The sequence below is a fragment of the Hylobates moloch genome, unplaced genomic scaffold (genome assembly GCF_009828535.3).
Source record: "Hylobates moloch isolate HMO894 unplaced genomic scaffold, HMol_V3 SCAFFOLD_2, whole genome shotgun sequence".
Lineage (NCBI taxonomy): Eukaryota > Metazoa > Chordata > Mammalia > Primates > Hylobatidae > Hylobates > Hylobates moloch.
In genome coordinates this window covers 55,815,546-55,842,944 of record NW_026652277.1, presented here as the reverse complement: position 1 = coordinate 55,842,944, position 27,399 = coordinate 55,815,546, and the positions used below count along the sequence as shown (strand labels likewise).

The following is a 27,399-nucleotide window of genomic DNA, read 5'->3' as shown; positions in this document are numbered from 1 at the left end:
AGGGAACTGCAGACAGGGAATGTACAAATCCCGGTGGGTTTGCTGGAGAGCTTTTTATCCTCACATTAACTCTTGCATAGCAGGCGGTGCCACAGACTCTTTTTTCTTTGTTTTGTTTTGTGGATTTTTCTCCTTTAGAACACAATAACAAAAGTTTTGCGAATTGTTGGGTTTTTCCTCGGAGTCTAGAGTACAGTTGTTTAAATCACCATGTACTATATTTGCTTATTATTGCCAGCCTCTTTCTCCAGAGGTAACTGCTCATTAGCTCCTTAGGTAAGACTCTCCCCTTCTTTTTTATTTTTCATCAGATGAAATGAAAACACTAGGAGAGTAAGCAAAAGTTGTAAACAAAACCTTCAAATTCAGCAGCCCATGCAAATGCTTTCAAAACAGACCTCCCCCGTGGGGATCGCACTGGGAGAGCAGAAGGCAGCATTACTTTTCCCCAGAGCTGGGAGCTATTTCCTGAAATAGTCCTAAAAGGGGCTGAAGAAATGTACTGTTTGTTTTTATATCCTGAAGCCTGTCCTCAAAAGCTGCCTTATGTTGCATGGTGTGTACAGGATGTGGGGGTGGTGAGAGGGTTAATAAAAGAAAATGCCTTGTGAACCCAGTCATTCCATGTGACATTTTCCTGTAGGAATTTATGCCTGCCTAGTACTGGTTTAACTTGGGTCTTCCTGTGAGCAGCCAGGGAAGACAGTGTACAGTTTCTGGGGGAAGGAAAGGAGGTCTTCCTTCCTCTTAAATGCTTTTCTCATCTATGTAAGGAGCATTGGGCTGCATGTTTGCCCTTTCTTCAGAGCTGTAACCCTCCTGTGTGTGTGCCGTTCCAGGTCACTCAGTTGTTCAGAAAGAGGCCAAGAAGAGATGCCACAGCTCTTCCACCATCTCACCCCTCATTGGGGTGGTTCAGGCTGCCAAGCCATTGGTGATTCCTCCGTTCCTAGTGAATGTCCTGGAACCCCGGACCATCACAGGCAAGCCAGCAGGACACCTTGCCCCAGGCCACCACTGGCAGGAACGCAAGGGCAGCTCACAGACACCAGGGCTGCACCCCTGACCCCACTTGGCACCCCTCTGCCTTCAGCTGTTCCCTCTGGCTACTGCTCACAGGACGGTCAGACGGGGCGACAGCCTCTCTCGCCCTACACCCCTGCCATGACCCACAGAAGCAATGCTCACACCCTGACCCAGCCTCCCGGTCCAAGAGGCTGTGAGAGCGATGGCCCAGAGCATGGGGTAGAAGAGGGAATGAGGAAGAGGGTCTCGCTGCCTCAGTGGCCACCTCCTTCTCGAGCAAAGTGGGCCCACGCAGCCAGAGAGGACAGCCTTCCTGAGGAATCCTCAGCCCCTGATTTTGCAAACCTGAAGCACTATCAAAAACAGCAGAGTCTTCCAAGTTTATGCAGCACTTCTGACCCAGACACACCTCCTGGGGCCCCGAGCACTCCAGGGAGGATCTCCCTCCGAATATCTGAGTCCGTCCTGCGGGACTCCCCGCCACCTCGCGAGGATTATGAAGATGAAGTGTTTGTGAGGGATCCGCACCCCAAGGCCACGTCCAGCCCCACATTTGAACCTCCTCCCCCACCCCCACCTCCTCCACCGAGTCAGGAAACCTCGGTGTATAGCATGGATAACTTCCCTCCACCGCCTCCCCACACTGTGTGTGAGGCGCAGCTGGACAGTGAGGATCCCGAGGGGCCGCACTCCAGGTAAGTGAGCAGACTGGGCAGGTTTCCCTCACTAACAGGAGAGTGTCATGCCCCAGGTGGCCCAGGTCCTTCTGCTGGCCACAGAAGAGCCCTGGCATGGAGATGTTTCTATACAGCTCAGCTCAGGACACTGTTCATCTGTTTGCCTCAGGAGGTAGTTGGACCAGTGTCATTGGGTACTGAGGAGTCAGGGTGGCAGAAATGAAAGCTGGAACCCAAGGGGCACATTTCACTTCTGGGGACAGGATAGGCTCAGGCGGTGCAAGTAAATCCCTCCTCCCTGGCTGAGTTCTGAATCAGGAAATAAGACAAAAGAGGAGGGCATATAGAAGACAAAAACATCACTTTTATTACTGACAGAGCTAACATTAAAGAATATGGCTTCAGATTGTAAGTGGGTCTCTTGATACTGAACCCCCAAGTAAAACAGGTTTACCTACCTCATCAAAGGTCATGCTAGACACACAAATACACATAGATATTAATATATACAGCCTTGAGGCAGCCTCAGTCTCGAAAGAGAAGAGACTGGGATGTGAATGCTCAGCTTCTCTTTCCAAAATCACTCCATGTCCATAGGGAGGAATAAAGAGTAGGGCTCAAGGTCAGTAATGTTTAGGGAAAACCTCTTGGAAGCTAGGAGAATGAGAAAGAAGCATTCCCCAACACATAGTCCCTAGAACAAGTAATCTCTCAAAACACCAAAAAAACACATTGCCTCACAGCACCTTTAGAGTGGCTTTCTTTAAACACCACAAGAGTGACTTACTACTACTACCCCCTGTTAACCTAGACCTTTCAGAAATCTCTGGAATCTAACAGCAACATTCACCAGAACTGAGTTCCTAGTCCATCTTCCTCAGGAGATGACAACCTCCTGACCAGTTGCTGGGCTCAGGAGCCCCTTTAGAGTGCTGTTGTTTTCTAAAGAAGGGGTTGATCTCAGAAATGTGACTATCTCACCCTACTCCTATGTATATATCTATGTATGTTTGTGTGTCTAGCATGACCTGTGACTAGGTAGGTAAATGTTTTTAGTTTCGGGTTCAGTATCAGGAGACCCACTTATAATCAGAAGCCATATTCTTTAACATTAGCTCTGTCAGTAACATGTGGAAGATGTGGAAAGCTACAGCCCTGATGTGGAAAGCTTCTCCTTCAGTCTTCCTCCACCCTCTTATCCTCACCCTTCTCTTATCACTCTTTCTCTCTTTTTTTTTTTTTTTTAATATCCCTGGCAGCTCCAACAAACTTTCTAAAGTGACAATTGCAAGGGAAAGGCACATGCCTGGTGCAGCCCATGTGGTAGGTAGTCAGACACTGGCTTCCAGACTCCAAACTTCTATCAAGGGTTCAGAGGCTGAGTCCACACCACCCTCCTTCATGAGCGTTCACCCCCAACTTGCTGGGTCTCTTGGTGGGCAGCCAGCACACATCCAAACTCAAAGCCTCACCCATGATCCAGTCAATGGAACTCAGGGTTTAGAAAAGAAAGTCAGTTCTGATCCTCAGAAGAGTTCAGAAGACATTAGAACCGAGGCTTTGGCCAAGGAAATTGTCCACCAAGACAAATCTCTAGCAGACATTTTGGATCCAGACTCCAGGCTGAAGACAACAATGGACCTGATGGAAGGTTTGTTTCCCCGAGATGTGAACTTGCTGAAGGAAAACAGTGTAAAGAGGAAGGCCATACAGAGAACTGTCAGCTCTTCAGGATGTCAAGGCAAGAGGTAAGTCCCTGGCGATGTCCTCAGAGAGACTTACAATCAAACTCCTTTCATGGGGATGATGATAAGTCTAGGACTAATTGCCTGATGTTTTCCTACTGCCACAGCTCCTGAACCAAGAGTGACATTTTATCTCAGTCTTGGAGGAATGGCTCTAGGAGTAAGGATGTGGGACAGATATGCAACAACAAAGAAATAGTAATAATGATAATAATTGCCATTAGTACCCATTGTTAACGTTGTGTGTCAAACATTGTATTAATTTATTTATATAGACATTATTTAATTTTCACAAGAACTTTCTGAGGTGGCTACCAATTTTATCTCTATTTACAAATGAGGAAACTGAAGTACAGAGGAATTAAGACCATGCTCACCAAGGTCATTGAACATGTGAACGATGGCACCTGGATTTGATCACAGCCCCATGACCGTGCCTGTCTCCAGCAATTACACAGTGCCCCCCAGCTCAGCAAAGGTGTACTTGCCCGTTCTGTATCAGAGCTGCTCTGGCAGAGAGGCCCCCAGAGCTCGATGCTGGGAAAGGAGCAAGTGGAAGTGGTGAGCGTGGCCAACGTCTTGCCAAGACTGAGAGGGGAAGGGCTTTGTAAGGAGGAGAGCCTAGAGAAACAGATTCAAGTACTACTCTGACCCTTACCTCTGAGGCATTAAGGTGGGTGTTGGTGCAAATCCTGAAAATCAGGAAAGGTCTGAGTAGGGGCGCACTGTCTGGTTTGGCCCAGTCCGTGAGCCTCTGCTTCTGAAGCTCCTTGAGCCAGCCATGTAACATGTGTCCCAGTGTGCAGTCTGTGTTTTTGATGCTTTTCATTTCTCCTGGGTTACTGCAGTATCTTCTTGCATGTTTTATTTCCTTAAAAGACTACTATGAGAAAGACTGAGTAGCTTTCATTTTCCTTTAATTTTCAGTGAAATCTTTGTGGATTGACAGTCTGGGACTCAGCAGTTAGTGGCTTCCAGACTAAATAAAAACAGAACATTTTATCCAAATTTGGGATTGCATTTTAAAAATTTCCAACTGATCCTAACTAAATTACTAACAGGAACACCACGTTTCATTTTGTGGGGGAGAGAGAAAGGAAAGAGCTATGTGATACTTACAAGCTATTTGTCACGTTGTCAGAGGCTCTTCTGATTCAAGGCCTTAACTGTCACCTTGTCCATTCCCCCGCTTTTATTTTCAGATTTGGGAAACAGACTAATTGAGGTGAAGTGATTTATCCAGGGTCACATCTTTAGCAAACACATACTGAGCACCTACAATGTGCAAGGCAATCCACAGGGTACTATGGGGACCCCAAAGATAAGATTTTTGTGGGTGTGCCAGTCAGTTCACCATGGGTGGTTGCAGTATGGTCATTCTGTTCTCTGACTACTGGCTGAAGGACCAAAGTAACTTCCTTAGCAAAGTATTTCCTAGCATTACCACTGGAAATATACCTTTGCTCCGTCAGTTGAGAAGCAGAATGGTCATGTAGCTTTTGCAGCACTGAGACCTTCCTGGGGATTAAAAAAAAAAAAAAAAAAAAGGTATGCGCCATCTCCTGGTGGAAATAAACATTGTCCTGTTGGGCATGAGACGGCCAGTAGCCATTGCGAGCGTTGGTCAGATGCCGGAGAATCCCATTTGTAATGCGGTGGACATATCTGAAAACAAAAACAAACAAAAATGTATCAGAAAATCTTTTCCCTGTCTTTCAATTAACTGGACTAAATGTGGTCATTGTTGCTTACTGGGACAGTTATCAAGCAGGAAACTAGTAAAGATGATTTTTTTTGTGTGTGGTTCCTTATTTCATAGTAAAATGATGGGCTAGATGTTAAATAATATCACAAGATTGAATAAAGTTCCTCTCCAAGAGAATCGTACTTCCATAGAGTCATTTATTCAGTGGGTAGGATGTGAATTATAGGCTGAAAGGCAACTCAAATGTGGTAAAACAGAGAACACTAGATAGCAGGTTTCTCAATTCTGAGTTTTTTCTTCAGCCTTAAAACATCCCTATTATATTATCAATGAGTAGGTTTTATATCTTGTATTAGTTCACTGCGGACCAGCAAACTGCAGATTTCCCAGGATTTTATGGGATAGCAAGCACACTTGAGAAGGAAACTCTTTGTGTGTTCAAGCAACAATGCATAGTAGGCACTGGAAAGATTACATGTAACCAAAGGAGTGTAGGAAATAATTGACCTAAAACCTGAGGTTTGTGCAGCACCTTGAAAATACTTTCACATTGATTGAGTCATGGTTCCACACTACCTTTCTCTGAAATAAGGAGTCAGTATCGTTTTTATATGAATCACAAAAGCAGAGAGGTTAAATGTCTTCTCCAGACTCAGCTGGTGAGGCCATAGCCTTGACTCCCGCTGTCATCCCTAATGCTGCCTTTCTTTGGTGGTTTTCCATCCCAAGTTTGCCTGGCTTCAACAGCCCTGTACATAGTAATCACTCATTAGTTAACAGTTACTAGTTTATCCTAATTTCTGGGAAATAAATTAAATAGAATTGTTATGCGCCTATGAATGGATTGACGTCTGCAGTGAAACAAAGCCTCTGGCGTGCTCTGTGTGGCTGTACTTTGTGCTCTTTTTGGCCCAGCAATGAAGACAAGGAAGCAGTGAGCATGCTGGTTAACTGCCCTGCCTACTACAGTGTGTCTGCTCCCAAGGCTGAGCTACTGAACAAAATCAAAGAGATGCCGGCAGAAGTGAATGAGGAAGAGGAACAGGCAGATGTCAATGAAAAGAAGGTAAATAAAGAATGGGATGCCCTTGTTCTGCTTTCTTCAGAAAAATCGACAAGGTCCGTGTAATCAGCATGGTGACTGGGCCTCTTGAGGCAGGTGGGGAAAGGACCTGTCGCATTACCAGACTGCACCAAAATCATTAGACTTTGGATTTACAGGGCACTTTAACTAATTTCCTCTTAGCTTTTCTGTGAGTAGGCAGGGCAGGTAAGCTACTGTCCTTTTCGTTTTTACAAATAACAGAAGTGAAGCTTAGAGGGATTATTAGAAGTCTCATAGCCAGGACTTGAACCCAAGTCCCTAGCCTCCTAATCCAGCACCAGGACCCTGACTCTGTTCTCAGCTGCTGGTTGGCCAGTGCCAATGGTGTGTGTAATTTTCTTGTTTCATGGTCAAAAGGAAAATTTAAAAATCTAGAAATTTTTTTTAGGGAAGGAGGCCAATTGTTAAATGACACTTCTCAGAAAAAGTAATAATAACCTTTATATCTTCCCCAGCCCTCTTTGCGGGACTTCCGTGAATAGCTTGAAAGTGCAGTGCTGGAATCTAGTTGTTAGCATTTGATACTCCTACAGAGAATTCAAATGTTAAGACACTTAAAAAATGACCGTGATGCTGCTGCTGTCTTCCCACATGCCATGGAGATCTAAACTGGGCTGTGTCTGCAGGGGAGAAAGTTCTCACCTTCCACTTTCTCTATAGCACCAGAGGGGCTGCCTTCTGCTGTGCTTGCAGCTCTCTATGCAGCTCAGGCATGCGTGCTGCAAAGGAAAGCTTGCTTGCTTCTTGCTGAGCCTGGAATGTAAGTGGTTTTCAGTGATCCTGATTCCAAGAGAAACTTTGGTGATTTTATTTCATTTGCTCTACAATGTGTCCCAAGCTGTCTTGTCTGTTGGAATGAAACCACAGGATATAGACCCTAGGAGCAGTGGGTAATTGGACGGGAGGGATCTTTGCAGCACCTCTGGGTCATGGCTAACATGCTGATGCAACCATTGTAGTAGCAAGCTCCCTGCTAGCCCAAAGTTCTCCTATTTACATACTTGTCATTGTATACCCCGATATATACCTACCCCAGCACTGCTGAGCACTTCATTTAACGGGTCCCCTGATTGCAAATAAGACCACTTGGCTTTTGGTCTGTCTATATTTATCCCAAAGACAGAGCTGTGTATACACCCTTACATGTACCACGTTGCCATGGCATCTTTAACTGAATGTTTTACACAATTTCTTGTTACTTTGTTTTCTGCCTGTGGGCATACCTGCTTTACAGTTGCAGTGTGGCAAATACTCATTGCTTTTCCTCCCTATCTTAATTTTTAAGTGTTTTTTTTTTTTCTTTTATTTTAGAATCAGGGCATAGGCAGGTTTGTTGCAAAGGTATATTGCATGATCCTGAGGCTTGCTGTATGATTGTATGCATCACCCAGGTAGTGAGTATAGTACCCAATAGGTAGTTTTTTAACCTTTGTCCCCTTTCCTTCCAACCCCCTCTTTTATTCCCCAGTGTCTGTTGTTCCCAATATTTATGTCCATGTGTACCCAATTAACTGTTTTCCCATCACTTTCAATTATCACCCTCTCACTCTAAGCATTATGTGGCAAAAAGTATTTTTAGACTGGGAATATGAAGAAATAGAGAATTAATTCATCCTCACGGGAAACAACATTAGGTAGCATGTATTTCATTCCAAGTGTGGCCCATGTGTTTGGTTTTCTTTTCAACACAATGCTGTACTATCTTACTTGAACAAAACTCCTCTGACACTTGTACTGCCACATTTTATGCTAACCAGAATTAGAGAATTTAAGGGCTGGGGTCACACAGTTAATAGATGCTAAAGTCAGATTTAACCTTATGTCTTTCTGACCCCAAAGCCTGCTAAAAATTGCTCCCAGGTCAGCTGCCTTCAAACCTTGCTGCCCTGAGAACTGAGCTAAACTGGAGGTTCTCTGGGTATAACTAACCAGAGCTGAAGTTTGAGATTAAAACCAGTTAAAACCCATTTTAAACCAAAAATATGAGAACAGCAGTGTCCGTGACTTGAGGACTGAGGAGTTTCCCGTCTTTTGGAGTGCCTTTTGGGGGAGTCACGGGCTTAGGAAGACAAAACCCCACTCAGGGTGAAAGGGATCCTAGGGAGAGGAAATGTCACAGCCACATAAGCAGGGCCTGGCACCTAGCACGTGCTCAATAAACATTTGTTTCATGAAGTTATAAAGTGCAAAACTCCCAAGTTGGATTTTACCATTTAACTGAAGAAAAATATCCAGAAGGCCACTGTGGAAAGGTTATAGGATTAGAGTCTATGGCCGTGCTATCCTGAACACATCTGATCTCAGAAGCTGACCAGGGTCGGGTCTGGTTAGTACTTGGATGGGAGATCATGGGATTAGAATTCAGAAGAAAAAAAAATCTGGAAGCAACTAGTTTGACCTTTCTTGACCCTTTTTTCTTTATAAAATGGAAGTGGTAATGATCTCTCACATAACTGTTGTGGGGTCAAATTAACTGATGTATATTAATGTGCTTTTTAAGCTGCAGGATGTAAGAGCATATAACCTTAACAGAGAAGTGTTTAAGGCGATGTCATGTAAGTATGCAAATGTTGATGGCATCTGGTATCTTTCATGTTAAGATGTTCAGTGAGAAGGTGCCTTATTGCCAACAAGGCTAGGCACTTTCCTAAATCAGACTCTTACAAGGAAGAACAGCTCACATTTGTTTTCTCTCTTCACTGTGGAAAATGTTGCCCACAGCACCAGGGGGATGATACCCACTTGCCCTGTGGGCTTATCTGGCTCTTCAGGGATAAAGAAAGATGAGAAAAGCCTATTTAGTTAGTGAGGCCTCCACATCCAGTTAGAATTTCCGTTGGTTCCTTCTTCTCTCAATCCTTTCTTCTAGGGCTGTAAGTGGCCTGAGGGTTCGTATCACTTTGTGAGTGTAAAATGTTAGGCTCATAAACGCTTAGTGAGAACACGCCTTCTCTGTTTCAGACACTGTGCTCTGCCTTGGGCATACAAACATGAATAAGACACTGTGTCTTGCTTTCCTGGAACTTCAGACTGGCAAGGGAGGTGGATTATTTTAGTACTACCTTATTGGTCTTCTGACAGACACATGGACTGTACTGGGGGAGCCCAAAAGAGCAGTTCCTAACTCAAGAGAGTAGAGTCAGATTTTACCTCCTCCAGGAAGATAAAACGTGAGATCAGCATTGAAGAATGTATCGGTGGGAGTCAGGAGCATTTGAGACAAGAGGAAAAGCATAAGGAGAAACCGAAAGATAAGAAAAAGCATAGAATGTGTATGGTAAAGAAGGGTGCTTCAAGTAGTTTGATATTTTGGAATGTAACAAAGGCTCATGATTAAATAAAAAATCACCAAGCTTAAGCCAGGCACAGTGGCTCACACCTGTAATCCCAGCACTTTGGGAGGCCAAGGCAGGAGGATTGCTGGAGCCCAGGAGTTCGAGACCAGCCTCAGCAATATAGTGAAACCCTGTCTCTACCAAAAATATAAAAAATTAGCCAGGTGTGTTGGCACACAACTGTAATCCCAGCTACTCGGAAGGCTGAGGCAGGAAAATTGCTTGAACCCAGGAGGCAGAGGTTGCAGTGAGCTGAGATCGTGCCACTACACTCCAGCCTGGGCGACAGAGTGAGACTCCATCTCAAAAAAAAAAATTAAAAAACTAAAAAATTAGCATGGTGGCACACACCTGTGGTCTGAGCTACTTGGGAGGCTGAGGTGGGAGGATTGCTTGAGCCCGACAGGCAGAGGCTGCAGTGAACCAAGATCGTGCCACTCCAATCCAGCCTGAGTGACAGAGTGAGACCCTGTCTCAGAAAAGAAAAAAAAATTACCAAATTTAGAAAATAACAAAGGAAGTCCACCAACAGTGGGAGATGAGGCTGGAAGGGTTCACAAGAGCCAGTAGGTCATAAGGTCACGTAGGGCTTTGTGCGAAATGCTGAAGTTCAGATTTTATCATATGACAATGGAGAACCCTTTGAGATTTTAGTTTGTTGTAATGAACTATGTTTATAAATGTGTAATCGAATTTTCATTGGTATCACTTATATTTACATATCTGATTTGGAAACACAAAGTTTTCAATAAGTGATGTTGTTGAAAACATCTGTTAATGTATTTAGCAAAATGCAGTTTTCTTCCTGAAATACAACAAGCTTTTCTAATGATGGTTTAGAAAAATGATACTTGGTCAATATCCATTCTCCAATATTGTTTTGAGGTAGGATGTAGCCTTTGACCAACTTTTGCAAAGTAATAATTTGTTATTTAATATTTAAAGTTATTAATAACCTAAGATATATATCTAGGCTAGGAACTAGAGTCTTGGTTTACTAATAACTATTTTATAAATTAAAAATAACACTTTAGTTTCACTTTGATATTTCTATTTATATATCCTAGATGATGAATAATACTCCAAGTAAATGTAAGTATCAGTTAAAATATGAAACTTTCATTGTCTGAACTTTTGATATACATAAAACTAAAGACAGTGTAAATAATCAGAGCTGTCAATTTTTTGGCTAACGCCTGCCTTTTTATTAAGCACAATTCTACTTAAACCAATCACATAATTCCCTATTCTGAAGGCAAACAGGCTTTGGCTTCAGAAACTTAGAGGAATATTTCAAAAGGCAAAAGGAATCTATTGTTCTCTGAGTCAGCTTTTCTCAGGAGATCACTGGTTCTCAGCTGCCCATTCCTGCTGCTCTTCCTTCATTCCTGAAGTTCCAGCTCTCCCTCTGGTCTTACTTCCTTTCAGTATTTATTTTAGAATAGGTCTGCTGATAACACATTCTTTTAGTTTTCTCCATCTAGGAATGTCTTTATTCCACTGTCACCCTTGAAGGGCATTTTCACTGGATATGGAATTCTAGGTTGACTCTTTTCTTTCAGTACTTAACAAATGTTCACTTTCCTCTTGCTTCCATGGTTTGTAATGAGAAATGCACAGTCCTTTAAATATTGGTTCCTCCTATATGCAATGTGTTGTTTTCCTCTGGCCACTCTCTTTAGTCTTTAGCATTTTGATTATGATTTGGATGGACTTAGTTTTCTTTGAGTTGATCGTATTTGGGGTTTGCTGAGCCTCTTGATTCTGTAAATTTATGTCTTTCACCAAATTCTGGAAGTTTTCAGCCATTCTGTCTTCAAATATTCTTAATGCATTAATCTCTTTCCCTTCTCCCTCCAGGACTTTAGTGACTAGTGATACAGTATTTCAATGACGGTTCATATTGTCCCACAAGCTCCATTCTTTTTTTTTTAATGTTTTCTTTCAGTCCTTCAGATTGGTAATTTCTATTGGTCTGTTTTCAAGTTCACTGACTTTCCTATCTCCATTCTGCCAGTGATTTTTTTTTTTAAATTTCAAATATAACAGTTTTCAGTTCTAAAATTTACATTTAAAAAACAGTTTCTATTTCTTTGCTGAGAAGGTCTCTCTTTTTAAAGTTATTTTAAAGACTCTTGTAGAGTCTGGGCACAGTGGCTCATGTCTGTAACCCACACTTAGGGAGGCCGAGGCAGGCGGATCTCTTGAGTCTAAGAGTTCAAGACCAGCCTGGCCAACATGGTGAAACCCCATCTCTACAAAAAAAAAAAAAAAAAAAAAAAATTAGCCAGTTGTGGTAGTGCATGCCTGTAATCCCAGCTACCCGGGACGCTGAGGTGGGAGGATCACCTGAGCCTGGGGGCTCAAGGCTGCAGTGAGCTGTGATTACGCCAGCAAAGCCTATATGGTAGAAATGTCTTTATCTAGTCCTAGTTTTTACAAGCTAAGCTGAATTCCGCTCTATTCCTAAATCCCAACCACTTGGCTAGTAGTCCCGAATTACTCTTAAGACGGAGACACATAGAGGCCAACTGTGTGTGTAGAGTGACATTATTGGCGATGTGGTCTTGTCAGGGGAAGAAGTATTCCCCCTACAGACATCTATCTAATGAGTGGTGTGTCATCTTCAAATTGTTGTTTAATCTTACGACTGCACAAAAAAAAAATTAGAATGTGTATAATACTTTCATATTTTCCAAAGTGATTGCACCAGCCTTCAACTCTTCAAATTTCTGGCCTCCATTTCAACATTCATGTCTTGAGAAGTCGAATTTCTAGAAAATGCTTTTGAAAAACTCAACAGTGGAAAGAAACAAGGCTTTTCTTTTCATCCTCATGGTTTTCATTATTTCGATTATGACTTCTTTTGAAACTAATATCATATGTTGTGATTTCCGCCAGCCTCATTTGAGCCTCATAGTATTCTTATGAGCTATTTTAATAAAGTGATGAAAGTCTGAAGCCAGATGATCTGCATTTAAGCCTGGCTCTGTCACGTACCAGCTGCATGGCCTTGAACAAGTTAACCTCTATCCTCCTCACTTTCCTTATCAGTAAATGGGGATAATAATAATACCTCTCTCACCAGGTTGTTGCAAGTAGTAATTGAATAGTAAAACACTTAAATGGTGTCTGGCACAGAGAAAGCTGAATAATTAGATATTATTATGAGTTTTCAGCAGGTGTTATTGTCTTCTCGCTGTGGATAACTGAGAAACAGAAGGTCAAGTGACTTGCCTGATGCTGAACGTTATGTCAGAGCCTCCTGCCTCCTTGTCCAGTGTTCATCCTGCTGTTGGCAGGAAGTGGGGAAGGGTCCAGAAGGACATTTCTGCAGAGGATGAGGTGGGAGGGAGGGTCTGTGAAGCTATGTTTGGAGGAAGAACTCTTATAAATAGCATCTCACACAGGGTGAGCTAACAGTTTATGCCAGATGAGAAGTGGATAAATGATTTTACAAATTAAGTAGCTCCTGAGAAACTAGTATGTTATTTAAAACAAAACACACCTCTTCTCCCTCCCCCGGTGAGTTATTCTGGTAGAAATTGGTAGGTTTTTTGGAAGAGATCTGCCTGGCAAAGAAATGGCTATTTAGTATAGCCAGCTTTCCCTTGCTGCTGTCAGTTTCTCAAATCCCTCTTAACTGCATTTTTAAATTCAAATTCTCATATTTTAAGGAGCTTGTTAGGGCTTTTAAAAAATTCAAATGCCACCAAACTGAGGAACATTCAGCCAGGAGTGACTGATGTGACCACTCAGTAATTCTGGCCTTAGCATCTACCGCTGAGCCGTGAGATATCACATTAGAGCCCAGCAAATATTAATAACTTTCCAAAATCAGAATGCCACAAAATGTATATTGGTTCTTTCCACAGAAGCCTCCCTGCATCACTTCTATACATTTTCATCTCATTCTGTTCTTTCTTGTACCGTGAAGCCTGGGGTACACACATGCTCCTGTGACGGATTTATTTATGGTTCTGCCTAGCACTGATGTCTCTGAAAACCAAAACAGGGTCTGGGAAGGAAAGATGGGGTGGATTGGATGGTTGTGTCTGAACCCTGATTGCAGTTTGGCTGGGTCAAGTTATTTTGACCCTTCCAGTCCACTGAACCATGCTCACCTCAGGGCCACCCCTGCAGTGTTGCTGATCTGCTTAGGTGCCGGAGAGAGCTGTTGAGCTGAGTTCAGCAGAAAATTTGAAAGGATGAGTTATCTCCTCTCATCACTCACCCCCACATGTGAGAGCAAACTACTTATCCTTGGTTTCTGCCTATTTGCAAATTGATAAGCATCACACATGTCCTTTAAAATACCAGCCTCTGGCTGGGCGCGGTGGCTCACACCTGTAATCCCAGCATTTTGGGAGGCCAAGGCAGGTGAATAACTGAGGTCAGGAGTTCGAGACCAGCCTGACCAACATGGTGAAACCCCATCTCTACTAAAAATACAAAATTAGCTGGGCGTGGTGGCGGGTGCCAGTAATCCCAGCTACTTGGGAAGCTGAGGCAGGAGAATCATTTGAACCCAGAAGGCAGAGTTTGCAGTGAGCCGAGATCACGCCATTGCACTCCAGCAACAAGAGCAAAACTCCATCTCAAAAAAACAAAACAACAACAAAAAAAGGAGCCTCTAAGAGCCACAGGATTTTTAAATACAATGAGGCCACATGAAATAATAGTTTAATAAGTGTTTTAGTTCCTTCCAGAAATGACAACACACCATACTAGTTTCAAAAAAAGTCATTAATAGAAATAATGAAAAACAGGCTGAAAAAAACCACCTTGTTTCTTTCCACTATTTAGTTTTTAAAAAGCATTTTCTAGACATTCTAGAAATTCTGCTTCTCAGGACATGAGGTTGAAATGGACGCCTGAAATTTGAATGAGCCGAAGGCCTTTTCCTGAGGGTGGAGTGATAAGAATGTTTTGCCCCAGTAACTATCTCTTTCAATTTGGTATAACCCAGTTGTCTTTAAGTGTCTTCCAGTAACATCTAGAGCAACAAGCCTAGGAAATGTACCTTACGAGTTTAAAAATTCTTGGGCTGACTTCACATAGATGACATTCTCTCTCATTATCTGTCTGAAAAACAGGAATGACGATATTTGACTTGTCTTAACCCAGTCCAGCAGGAATGCTGGGAGACACAACAGCATGCAGTATTTATTTTTCCTGCTGCTTTGCATTCCAGTGTCCTTGCCATTTTCTCCTTATGCGCTGATATCACAGTGAAAGATCATCACACCCTGCCAGGCATTTTGCTGGAGGTATATAACATGTTATCTTGCAGGTAAATTTCATAGCTTCCAGCCAATTAATTGCTTTTTTGGAAAATGAAATTTTTCCAGGAGAAGATAAGAAAACTTAAATAATAAGCAATTTTAACAGCTTGAGGAAAACCAAAGATTATAACCTGCGATGAGATGGTGCAGCACATGTGATTTTTTTTGAGACAGAGTCTCATTCTGTTGCCCAGGCTGGAGTGCAGTGGTGCAATCTAGGCTCACTGCAAACTCCACCTCGGGTTCAAGCGATTCTCCTGCCTCAGCCTCCTAGTAGCTGGGATTACAGACGCCCACCATCACGCCTGGCTAATTTTTGTATTTTTTTCAGTAGAGACGGGGTTTCACCATTTTGGCCAGGTTGGTCTTGAACTCCTGACCACAGGTGATCTGCCCACCTCAGCCTCCCAAAGTGCTGGGATTACAGGCATGAGCCACTGTGCCCAGCCTGGATGTGAATTTTTTAGCCACCTGCAGCCTCTAGGATTAGGCAGATTGAGAAAACAAGATGTCACCATTAAAGCCAGAACTTAGACATTTCAAGGACATTATGAACCTCACTCACTTGTGAAGTACCTCTGATGGTCCAACTCCAAGATAGGCAGATTGTAGAGAAATAAATATTTCCCTAGTCATTGTGATTACATTCCTAATGGACCTTCTCTGGTGCTGATACTGAACTAGTACAAAAAGTTGTCAGTACCCTTCAATTCTGTTGGTCAAAAATATGTTTTTCCTGTTTTTGTTTTTTTGTTTTCCTATAAAATGAACATATACTTCCAACATAGAAGTTGTAACCTTTATGTTTAACCAAGTTTCCAGTTGAAGCCAGTTTGGGGTATGCATGTGTGTGCGTGTGTCTGTATATGCATGTGTGTGTGTATATACACACATTTTATACATATATATATATAGATAGATATATGGTATGCATGTGTGTATGTACATACAGAGAATTTTTGAGCTGGGACCTTTTTAGCAGTAAAAAAAAAAAGTAAGTTTTAACTAAAAAAGATTGTCTTCTTTCCATTTAGCTATTTTAGGCTAAGAGAAAAATGAAAGACTAATTTAAAAAACCGTGGAGTTTAATTTCTGTTGTGCAAAAGAAGCAGTAGACACTTAATATAAATAAATTCAAACTAGAAGCCACTAAGACATTTACTTCCTTCCTTCAGTTAAATATATTGGGTATTTGCTTCACTGTTTTATAAGTATGGAAATATGTGATTAAGGTGTCACATTGCACAGCTCTGGTAACTGGAGACGGGAGGTAGAACAAGGGGCTGACTTTCTGATAAAGGTCTTGGTGTCAATTTCTAATGATTGTACAAGGGTGGCCCCTAAAGTGAGGCTGACTTGAGTTCACTTCACCTCACAATGTCTTAGTTTCCTCCCTTATTATAGGTAGATAAAACAGTATCTACTATAAGATTGCTGGGAAGACTAAGTAGCATAATCAATGTAGAGTTTCTCCATATGTATGGCACATATCAACTGCTCTACAAATGGTAGCTACAATTAATATTCAACTCAGCTCTAAGACCTTGGGCCAATCCCTTAATTCCTCTGATTCTTGGCCTATTTGTAAAATAAGAATACTGTTTACTCTACCTGCCTACTTACCCATAGTATTGTCATGAGGATCAAATGAGAACATGTCTTAAAAGGACTTTCAAAAATGAGTAATTGGCCAGGCACAGTGGCTTATGCCTATAATCCCAGCACTTTGAGAAGCTGAGGCTGGTGGATCACTTGAGGTTAGGAGTTCGAGACCAGCCTGGCCAACATGATGAAACCCCACCTGTACTAAAAATACAAAAATTAGCCAGGCGTGGTGGCGGGCACCTGTAATCCCAGCTACTCGGGAGGCTGAGGCAGGAGAATCGCTTGAACCCAGGAGGCGGAGGGTTGCAGTGAGCCAAGATTGAACCATTGTACTCCAGCCTGGGTGACAACAGCAAAACTCCGTCTCAAAAAAAATAAAATAAAATAACAAACCAGTTAGAAGACAAAGCTGTACATAGCATGACACAATGGAAAACATTACAAGGTTGTGTGTAATCAAGTGTTGGCATGTGAGGTTTAGAGAAAGGCAATGGTAGACCCTTAGGGAAAGAAGGCTATTATGGCATAATATTGGGGGACACTGCACATAGAGAAGGGGGAAGGTATTCAGCTGAGCCTTGAAGATGACAGAAGGTGGCTGGGGGAGGTGACTTCTGCTTCCACTGGCACCTCCTGTTGGCTGATCTTTGCGGTCTTATCTGTCATTTCAGGCTGAGCTCATTGGAAGCCTCACTCACAAGCTGGAGACCCTCCAGGAGGCGAAGGGGAGCCTGCTCATGGACATCAAGCTCAACAACGCCCTGGGAGAAGAGGTGGAGGCTCTGATCAGTGAGCTGTGCAAGCCTAATGAGTTTGACAAGTATAGGATGTTCATAGGGGATTTGGACAAGGTGGTCAACCTGCTGCTCTCCCTCTCTGGGCGTCTAGCCCGTGTTGAGAATGTCCTTAGCGGCCTTGGTGAAGATGCCAGTAATGAAGAAAGGGTAGGTGGCCTAGTGATGCAGTTCAACAAGTTCTCCCTCAGAGCCCACATACATAGAGAGGCGCCATTAGACGCCATCCTTTCTCTCAGGAAGATTTGTGGCAGTCTCTTTGGGGCAGGGAGAGAATACACGTATAGGTAACCAAGAAACAGAGAAGGCATTTTCTGTGTCAAGATGTAATGCTGGCCAGGCGTGGTGGCTCATACCTGTAATTCCAGCATTTTGGGAGCCCAAGGCAGGCGGATCACCTGAGGTCAGGAGTTCAAGACCAGCCTGGCCAACATGGTGAACCAACATGGTGAAACCCCATCTCTACTAAAAATACAAAAATTAGCCGGGCACCATGGTGTGTACTTGTAATCCCAGCTACTCGGGAGGCTGAGGCAGGAGAATCGCTTGAACCCGGGAGGCAGAGGTTGCAGTGAGCCGAGATCACGCCACTGCACTCCAGCCTGGGCGACCACATCAAAAAAAAAAAAAAAAAAGATGTACTGCTGTACTGCTGACACTTAAGGCTCATGGAATTCTTGAGAAAGTAAGAACCACAGGCACCAGAGTTTCTTTCCTCTCAACTGTCTTCCCTCCTTTCTTTCCCAAAAAGATAAAAACATGATGAATACATTAAAACAGGGAGGGGGCAGGAACATAGGCTTAAGGCTCCAGGGCATCTCACATGAGGGGCCACAGGCACTCAGTGAGAACGCACCAGCATGTCTCCACTGCACCCCCTCCTCGAAGGGAGGGTACAGGGGGACAGGTAACAGTGCTGACCCTGCTAGAGACAATTCACCAAGAGCTTCCACCTGTCAGGCACTGTGAGCTTATGCGCAGTCTCATGGAATCCTCACAACAGCCCAGTGAGGGAGCTAGGATAGGAGGAGTCCTACTGCAGACTCCAAGTCGTATCACTACATTGAACAGAATTCCAGAGCTATAGAGCATTCTTCATCTACTCATCTGTACAGCAACTAGTCACTGGGGGTCTAGTGTGTGTCACTTAGTAGTCTAGGCACATGGGATACATTTGTGAGCAAAGCAGACAGATCCTACCCTCCTGATACTGAACAACAAACAGTAGACACAGTTATTTTATATATATGTGCACACAGTGTGTGTGTGTGTGTGTGTGTGTATACATGCTAGAAGATGGAAGCTACTCCAGCCATGAAGAGGGGCTCCTTTTCTTGTCAGTGCTACCATCTTTCTTTTTCTTTTTTTTTTTTTTTTTGAGACAGAGTCTCACTCTGTCACCCAGGCTTGAGTGCAGTGGCGCAGTCTAAGCTCACTACAACCTCTGGCTCCCACATTCATGCCATTCTCATGCCTTGGCCTCCCAAGTAGCTGGGATTACAGGTGCGCACCACCATGCCCAGCTAATTTTTGTATTTTTAATAGAGACGGGGTTTTGCCATATTGGCCAGGCTGGTCTCGAACTCCTGACCTCAGGTGATCCACCTGCCTTGGCCTTGCAAAGTGCTGGGATTACACGCGTGAGCCGCCATGCCCAGCCTACCATACCATCTTTCTTTTTCATTGCTCTCATGAATTCGCCAATAATTTCTAATATATTGCATCCTAAACATTTAGGAAAGTGACTCAGCATTTAGGAACTGCAGCGCCACTCAGCATCTTCCTTGTGTAAATGTGCTGAGTCGGCTTCCTTATCTAGAAATAGTCTGATACTACCTAACTCAGAAGTGTGTCCTGTCCTCCTTTCTTCCACTCGACAAACAGCTAACAGTAGCCTGTCAAATATGAGGTGCTGTGTCTGCTGGGGACAAATGCTGACTAAAACACAAGCCCTGCTCTCCAGGAACTCACAACTCATGGAGGAAAGCAGTATGCAGAAGCAATTGTGTGCTGGTGCTGAACATAATGAGAAATTCAGCCACCAAACACTTCTCAGGTTGGGGAGCATAAGGCAGGAAGGACTTCACGCAGTGGCACATGAATGCAGTTTAGAAGAACCTCTTAATTCTAAGAGGACTGAGAGGGGAAGGGCCTCACCATTTAGAAGAAATACTATGGACAAAAGAAAGAGATGCCATGTTTAAGAATTGATTTGCATGTAGTTTGGTATGTCTAGAACATACAGTGATTGCTTGGTTTTGTTTTTAAAAATAGTGAGCTAAGGCTGGGCGTGGTGGCTCACGCCTGTAATCCCAGCACTTTGGGAGGCCGAGGTGGGCAGATCATGAGGTCAGGAGTTCGAGACCAGCCTGGCCAACATGGAAAAACCTCCTACTAAAAATATAAAAATTAACCGGGTGTGTGGTGGGTGCCTGTAATCCCAGCTACTCAGGAGGCTGAGGCAGGAGAATTGCTTGAACCCAGGAAGCAGAGGTTGCAGTGAGCCAAGATCGCACCACTGCACTCCAGCCCGGGTGATAGAGCAAGACTGTCTCGGGGGCAGGGGGATAAAAAGAGCTATAGGAATATTAGAAACTGACAGAAAGTAAATGGCCCCATCAAAAGAGATAAAGAAGAAAGTCCAAAGAAGGTGTGGGAAGGATTAAGGGGGAAACCAGGAAGGGGTAATGAGGGCTCTCCCATTGTCCCTCACCCAGAGCTATAGCCTCAGCAGCAAAGCCATTATGGGCCTCTTTCTGAAGGGGCAAGGAGAAGGGACCCCTGATCAGAACCATAGCTGCAGCTGCCCTACAGCACTGAGGCCCTGGTAAAAGAATGCAACTGTCACCAACTCGAAGCCTGGCACAGAGGCAGCCAAGGATACATGCCACAATTTCTTTTCACACTCTCCAGTCTCTTTTCCATCACTCCCCTTGGTCAAACCCAGACAGCAAGGGAGCCCAGTGGATGCAACTCCTAGAGTTCGGCTTCCTTCAGCACAGGGCAGAGGAGAGCGGACCTGGAGAGGCAGACACAATATCCAGCACAGAAAATCATCACAAAGACCTTACCGCAGTCATACACTAGACTTTAGACTTCAGCCTGTAGGTAGGGAAGAGTCATGAACTAACTTCGTGACTTACTCAGCCTGGGGAGGGGCAAGATTGATGTTAAAATAACAGTTGGGAGGCTCGTTTTAATAGTCTAGACAAGGAGGGTTTATGCTGTTGACTTAGGCAATTGTCCTGGAGGTAGAGAAGAGGGAATAAATTAGAGAATGAATTTGTATTAGCAAGGGGCATGTTAGATCAGGGGAAGGGTAGAGCAGAAAATAATTCCAAGTTTCCTATTGGGCCACCTGGATGAATCCTCTAGATATCTGAGACAAGAAAGACTGGAGCAGTTTCTAGTTAGGGCAAGATAAATTGTTCTAGAACTGAATTAAATTCAACACTTACATGCATGCCTGCACTCTTAAATACAAGTAAGTTTGCTCACCCAAAAAATACTACAGCAGTATTGTTTTTTTTTTACCATGATTGGTCTTTGTTAAGAAACTAAAACTATAAGTAGAAATGAGAAAAGGAAGAAAAATAGTTACCCAATGGGGAGTAGTGAAGACCAGGATTGGCTATAAGGCTTTAACTGAATCTCTAAAAAAAAATTTTTAATCTGAAGCCAATATGAAAAAAGTGTTCATATTAAGATTTGGCACCATTAATGATAGGTACACAGAGTAATGGGCATTCTCTATACATTACTGATGTCTAAAATATATATTTTTTAAGGTAGGCGATGAAAAAATTCTCAATTTTTTAACTTATATCTCAATGATACTTTGAAAGGCATCTTCATTCAAATTCAGTCCCTCAGGGGTTTTTTTTTTTTAAGTTATGTTTTTCTGCTTAGGGAAAGGAAACTTATGCCAATAAGCATGTAATTCTTCACTTTTCCCCCAGGCATTATTATGTAAGATGTGATAGGCTAGTTTAGGGGGATTTAGGGCAAAGACACATGAGCCTTTGATAACCCTACATAAGCTATTTGTATTGAGGTATACTTAAGTGATCTTATTTCTTGATTGATTTTCATTTTAATTTTCTGCACTTTTTTTTTAATTTCAATAGGTTTTTGGGGAACAGGTGGTGTTTTGTTACATTAATAAATTCTTAGTGGTGATTTCTGCGATTTTGGTGCCTCCATCACCCGAGCAGTGTACACTGTACCCAGTGTGTAGTCTTTTATCCCTCACCCACCTCCCACCCTTCCTGCTGAGTCCCCCAAGTCCTTTTATCCTTCTTATGCCTTTGCATCCTCAATAGCTTAGCACCCACTTAAAACTGAGAACATACAACGTTTGGTTTTCCATTCCTGAGTCACTTCACTTAGAATAATGGTCTCCAACTCCATCCAGGTTGCTGCAAATGCCATTATTTTGTTCCTTTTTATGGCTGAGTAGTAGTCCATGGGGTGTGTGTGTGTGTGTGTGTGTGTGTGTGTGTGTGTGTATAAACCACAATGCAGTACCACCTTACTCCTGCAAGAATGGCAATAAAAAAAAATACATGTTGGCACGGATGTGGTGAAAAGGGAACACTTTTACACTGCTGGTGGGAATGTAAACTAGTACAACCACTATGGAAAACAGGATGGAGATTCCTTAAAGAACTAAAAGTACATCTATCATTTGATCCAGCAATCCCACTACTGGGTATCTATCCAGAGGAAAGAAGTAATTATATGGAAAAGACACTTGCACACCCATATTTATAGCAGTACAATTTGCAACTGCAAAAAAGGGAACCAGCCCAAATGCCCATCAATTAACAAGTGAATAAAGAAAACGTGTGTGTATATGTACATACCATATATATATGTGTGTATACACATACTCTATATATACACACACCATATATATGTGTATATACATATATACACATACTATATATACACACACCATATATATGTGTATATATACATACTATATATATATATATATATATACACACACACACACATATATACACACATACCACATTTTCTTTATCCACTTGTTAACTGATGGGCATTTCGGCTGGTTCCCTTTTTTGCAGTTGCAAATTGTGCTGCTATAAACATGGGTGTGCAAGTGTCTTTTCCATATAATTACTTCTTTCCTCTGGATAGATACCCAGTAGTGGGATTGCAGGATCAAATGATAGATGTACTTTTTGTTCTTTAAGGAATCTCCATACTATTTTCCACAGTGGTTGTGCTAGTTTACATTCCCACCAGCAGTGTAAAAGTGTTCACTTTTCACCACATCCATGCCAACATGTATTAATTTTTGATTATGGCCACTCTTGCAGGAGTAAGGTGGTATCGCATTGTGGTTTTGATTTGCATTTCCCTGATAGAGATGTTGAGCAGTTTTTCACGTTTGTGGACCATTTGTCCATCTTCTTTTGAGAATTGTCTATTAATGTCCTTTGCCCACTTTTTGACGGGATTTTTTCTTGCTGATTTATTTGTAGATTCTGGATATTAGTTCTTTGTTGGATACATAGTTTGCAAAGATTTTCTCCCACTCTGTGGGTTGTCTGTTTACTCTGCTGTTTTTATTTTGCTGTGCAAAAGCTCTTTAGTTTAATTAAGTCCCATCTATTTATCTTTGTTTTTGTTGCATTCCCTTTTGGATTCTTACTCATGAACTCTTTTTCCGAAGCCAATGTCTAGAAGATTGTCTTCTTTCCATCTAGCTATTTTAGGCTAAGAGAAAAATGAAAGACTAATTACAAAAACTGTGGAGTTTAATTTCTGTTGTGCAAAAGAAGCGGTAGACACTTAATATAAATGAATTTAAACTAGAAGCCACTAAGACATTTACTTCCTTCCTTCAGTTGAATAATCTTCTAGAATTTTTATGGTTTTAGGTCTTAGATTTAAGTCCTTGATCCATCTTGAGTAAATTTGTGTATAAGGTGAAAGATGAGGATCTACTTTCATTCTTCTGCATGTGGCTTACCAATTATTCCAGCACCATTTGTTGAATAGGGTGTCCTTTCTTCACTTTGTTTTTGTTTGCTTTCTCGAAGATCAGTTGGCTGTAAGTATTTGGCTTTATTTCTGGGTTCTCTATTCTGTTCCATTGGTCTATATGCCTGTTTTTACACTAATACCATGCTGTTTTGGTGACTTATAGCCTTGTAGTATAGTTTGAAGTTGGGTAACGTGATGCCTCCACATTTGTTCTTTTTGCTTAGTCTTGCTTTGGCTATGCGGGCTCTTTTTTTGGTTCCATATGAATTTTAGGATTGTTTTTTCTAGTTCTGTGAAGAATGATGGTGGTATTTTGACAGGAATTGCATTGAATTTTAGATTGCTTTTGACAGTATGGTCATTTTCACAATATTGACTCTACCCATCCATGAGCACAGAATATGTTTCCATTTGTGTGTCTCATCTATGATTTATTTCAGCAGTGTTTTATAGTTTTCCTTGCAGAGGTCTTTAACCTCCTTGATTAGGTATATCCCTAAGTATTTTATTTTTTGGCAGCTATTGTGAAAGTGGTTGAGTTCTTGATTTTATTCTCAGCTTGGTCGCTGTTGGTGTATAGCAGTGCTACTTATTTGTGTACGTTGATTTTGTATCCTGAGACTTTACTGAATTCATTTATTAGATCTAGGAGCTTTTGATATGGTCTTCAGGGTTTTCTAGATATAGGATCATATCATCGGCAAAGAGCAACAGTTTGGCTTCCTCATTACCAATTTGGATGCTCTTTCTTTCTTTCTCTTGTCTGTCTGCTCTGGCTAGAACTTATAGTACAATGTTGAATAGCAGTGGTGAAAGTGAGCATCCTTGTCTTGTTCCAGTTCTCAGGGGGAATGCTTTCAACTTTTCCCTGTTCAGTATAATGTTGGTTGTGGGTTTGTCTCCTCAATTACTTTGCCTAAAATGTCTGAATGGTTAAATATAATTTTTTTAATTTAAAAATGATATTATGTGTCAACATGTTGGACAGAAAACCACATTAAAGATAACATATGCTACAATATCATAGAAAAGCGTAAGAAACTCTTAGAATATGACATTGCTATCATTGTTGAACAGAATTTCTCTCATTTTGGATCAGAGGCCTGCAAAAGAGAACTGAAAAAAATGGAAACTGACTTCTTTAGAGATGGAAATATGATGATCTCATTGTTATTATGGATTAGGGAGAGGTTCTCAAACTTTAGCCCCAAAAGAATCAACTGGAAGGCTTGTTAAAACAGGTTGCTCGGCCTCACCTCCAGAGTTTTTTTATTCAGGAGGTGGAAGAGGGCCTGAACCCTTGCATTTCTAACAATTTCCCAGGTGATACCACTGCTGCTGGTCCAGCAACCACACCTTGAGAACCACCGTATTTGTGTATATACTCAAGGTACCTTGACGATTTTTTTTTTTTTTTTTTTTTTTGAGACAAGAGTCTCACTCTGTCACCCAGGCTGGAGTGCAGTGGCACATCTCGGCTCACTGCAACCTCCGCCTCCTGGGTTCAAGCAATTCTCATGCCTCAGCCTCTCGAGTAGCTGGTATTACAGGCATGCACCACCATGCCTGGCTGATTTTTGTATTTTTAGTAGAGACAGGGTTTCACCATGTTGGCCAGGCTGGGTTTGAACTCCTGGCCTCAAGTGATCCATCCATCCCGGCCTCCCAAAGTGCTGGAATTATACGCATGAGCCACCAAGCCCAGCTGATGATTGGTTTTTAAAGTCAAGAATCTGAAAGCAATTTTATCCCCAGCCAATTTAATGTAACACCTTTCAAACTGAAGCTATCCTATGATGTTACAAGTTAGAGAATGCTGTAATACGTAATATAAGGATAATAAGCTGATTTTCAAAAAGAGCCTCCTTACTTAGGAGTGACAATAGGAATAGAGCTTAGATATTTCCCAGTCCTGTCAGAGGTGTCCTTGCAGGGAGTCTGGCTGTTTTCTCCCTTTCCCTGGCCTTCATTGATCTGTCCGATTTTCCCTGGCAGAGCTCTCTGTACGAGAAAAGGAAGATCCTGGCTGGTCAGCATGAGGACGCCCGGGAGCTGAAGGAGAACCTGGATCGCAGGGAGCGGGTAGTGCTGGGCATCTTGGCCAATTACCTTTCAGAGGAGCAGCTCCAGGACTACCAGCACTTCGTGAAAATGAAGTCCACGCTCCTCATTGAGCAGCGGAAGCTGGATGACAAGATCAAGCTGGGCCAGGAGCAGGTCAAGTGTCTGCTGGAGAGCCTGCCCTCAGATTTCATTCCCAAGGCTGGGGCCCTGGCTCTGCCCCCAGACCTCACGAGTGAGCCCACTCCTGCTGGGGGCTGTACTTTCAGTGGTATTTTCCCAACATTAACCTCTCCACTTTAACCTCTTCTAAAATACCCAACCAAAAGATCACTGTTTCTCTCAACACTATTTAATCTGAAAAATGTTTCAGTACAAACCACTGTTTGAACTGTCTGGGTTATTGGTGTTCTTGATGAAAGGAAAAAAATTCTCTCCAGGAGGAAGCCTTTTTCCTTCTTGCCCTTCCTGATTGATCTTCTGAGAGCTCGAATGCTGCTGGACACGTACTCCTTTCTATTATTACTTTGTAGTAGAAAGAAAGTTAATGAAACTGAGAACTGATTGGAGGGTGTTTGATCATTGAGTTTTTAACAGGCTGAGGCAACATGGATCAGTGTGTGTCCCCCTCAGGAATGTATCCACGGTGGCCTTCCTTGCTGGTGGGCAGTGTATCCTGATGGCAGGGTACAAGTACCATTAATGAAGGGTCTGCAACATAAAGCCTTAAAAAGACACACACTAAGAAAACTGTAAAACCTTGAACATTGTTATTTATATTTTTTAAAATGGAAAAGATCATTATGTTTGTTGTGCTAACCACTTATTTGATTCTGTTTTGTGGTGGACGTAGACGATTACGTTTCAGCTTTGTATTTTGTGAAAACCTTAATGAAATGAATTCCAAAGATAGTCACGTTGAGCGTGAAGACTTTTTTTCTTATATTCCTGTCTTATTTTTACAAACACGAGCAGGCATTCTGCACTTCCACTGGACTGAGTATGGGGGAGTCCTGCTCCCCTGCTCTTCTCCTGTCTCACACCTTCCCCAGGAAGAAGGCCTCATGCACTGCAGTTATTGCATCATTTCCTAGTGCTTCATGTCATTATCACTGGTGGGGAAACAAAGCTAAATTTTAACAAAGACAACTCTCAGACCTATATAATAGGAGGAGGACGTCCAGAATCCAACAAAATTCAAAACGGAGCCCATGCTGTTCTCCTGAACAAGATTTGGGCTAAATACGGCCTGTTTATTGAGGCTGTTTTAATGATGCTTTAAAAAAAAATGTTTTCTAAAATGTCAAACCTGTTGACCACACTTTGATTAAAAACTCCCTCCTTAACCTCTGAAGACTGATTTTGCTTTATCGTGTTTCAATAATAACATTTCAGAGGTTACTCTGTGGCCCCAGTTGTAAGCTTATAAAAACAAACTGGAAGGCTGAGGAGGTTATGGGCTGGCAGCCAGGCTATGTTTACAGCTGCTGGAGATGGCAGTAGCCTAATACTTTGAGCAGGTGGTACATCCCAGGCTGTGCTATAGGTAGATTTGTTTTTTCACATTTGATCTGTGGCTGGTGGCCACCTTTGTTGATTTGGGCTTACGAGTTTCATAGTAGCCAGTCTTAGAAAATTGGGGGAGTAAAATTTTGAAGTAAAAAAAAAACATGACAAGGGAACCAAATGCTCCATCTCCCCTTAGTACACTTTAATTACTTAATGAAGTTTTATCTCCTATGTAAGAATATCAAAATTGTAGTTTGGGTCTCCAGTAGAGATGTCTTTTGATTAACTTATGAACAACTGGCCACCCAGAAGTTTCCTTTGCATAGTCAACCAAAGCTATGGCTTTGTTCTTTGGAGCTTATGTACTGCATGACTCCATTGATACAAATAAGACAGCACCTTGGTTTCCCAGGGATGTTTTCATTCAGAGGTCCTGTCTCCCAGGGAAGCAGTAGAACCAGTGACAGCATTCAATAGCCACACTGCATGGTCATCAGTCTTAGGCCAACATGGGAGCCTGAAATTAACTCCATC

At 42.4% G+C, this 27,399-nt stretch overlaps 1 protein-coding gene across 3 annotated transcripts in view; it reads left to right on the top strand.

Annotated features, from left to right (window-relative positions):
- SHROOM3 (shroom family member 3) overlaps positions 1 to 26,272 on the top strand; it is a 91,958-nt gene extending 65,686 nt beyond the window's left edge. For all 3 annotated transcript variants that reach the window (XM_032149595.2, XM_032149584.2, XM_032149578.2), the window contains 5 exons: positions 840 to 1,721; positions 2,963 to 3,451; positions 6,069 to 6,219; positions 17,155 to 17,427; positions 25,291 to 26,272. In XM_032149595.2, the coding sequence (XP_032005486.1) occupies positions 840 to 1,721; positions 2,963 to 3,451; positions 6,069 to 6,219; positions 17,155 to 17,427; positions 25,291 to 25,659 (2,164 nt within the window). In that variant the 3' untranslated portion in view covers positions 25,660 to 26,272. The remainder of the gene's footprint in view (positions 1 to 839; positions 1,722 to 2,962; positions 3,452 to 6,068; positions 6,220 to 17,154; positions 17,428 to 25,290) is intronic.
- Positions 26,273 to 27,399: the final 1,127 nt, after the last annotated feature.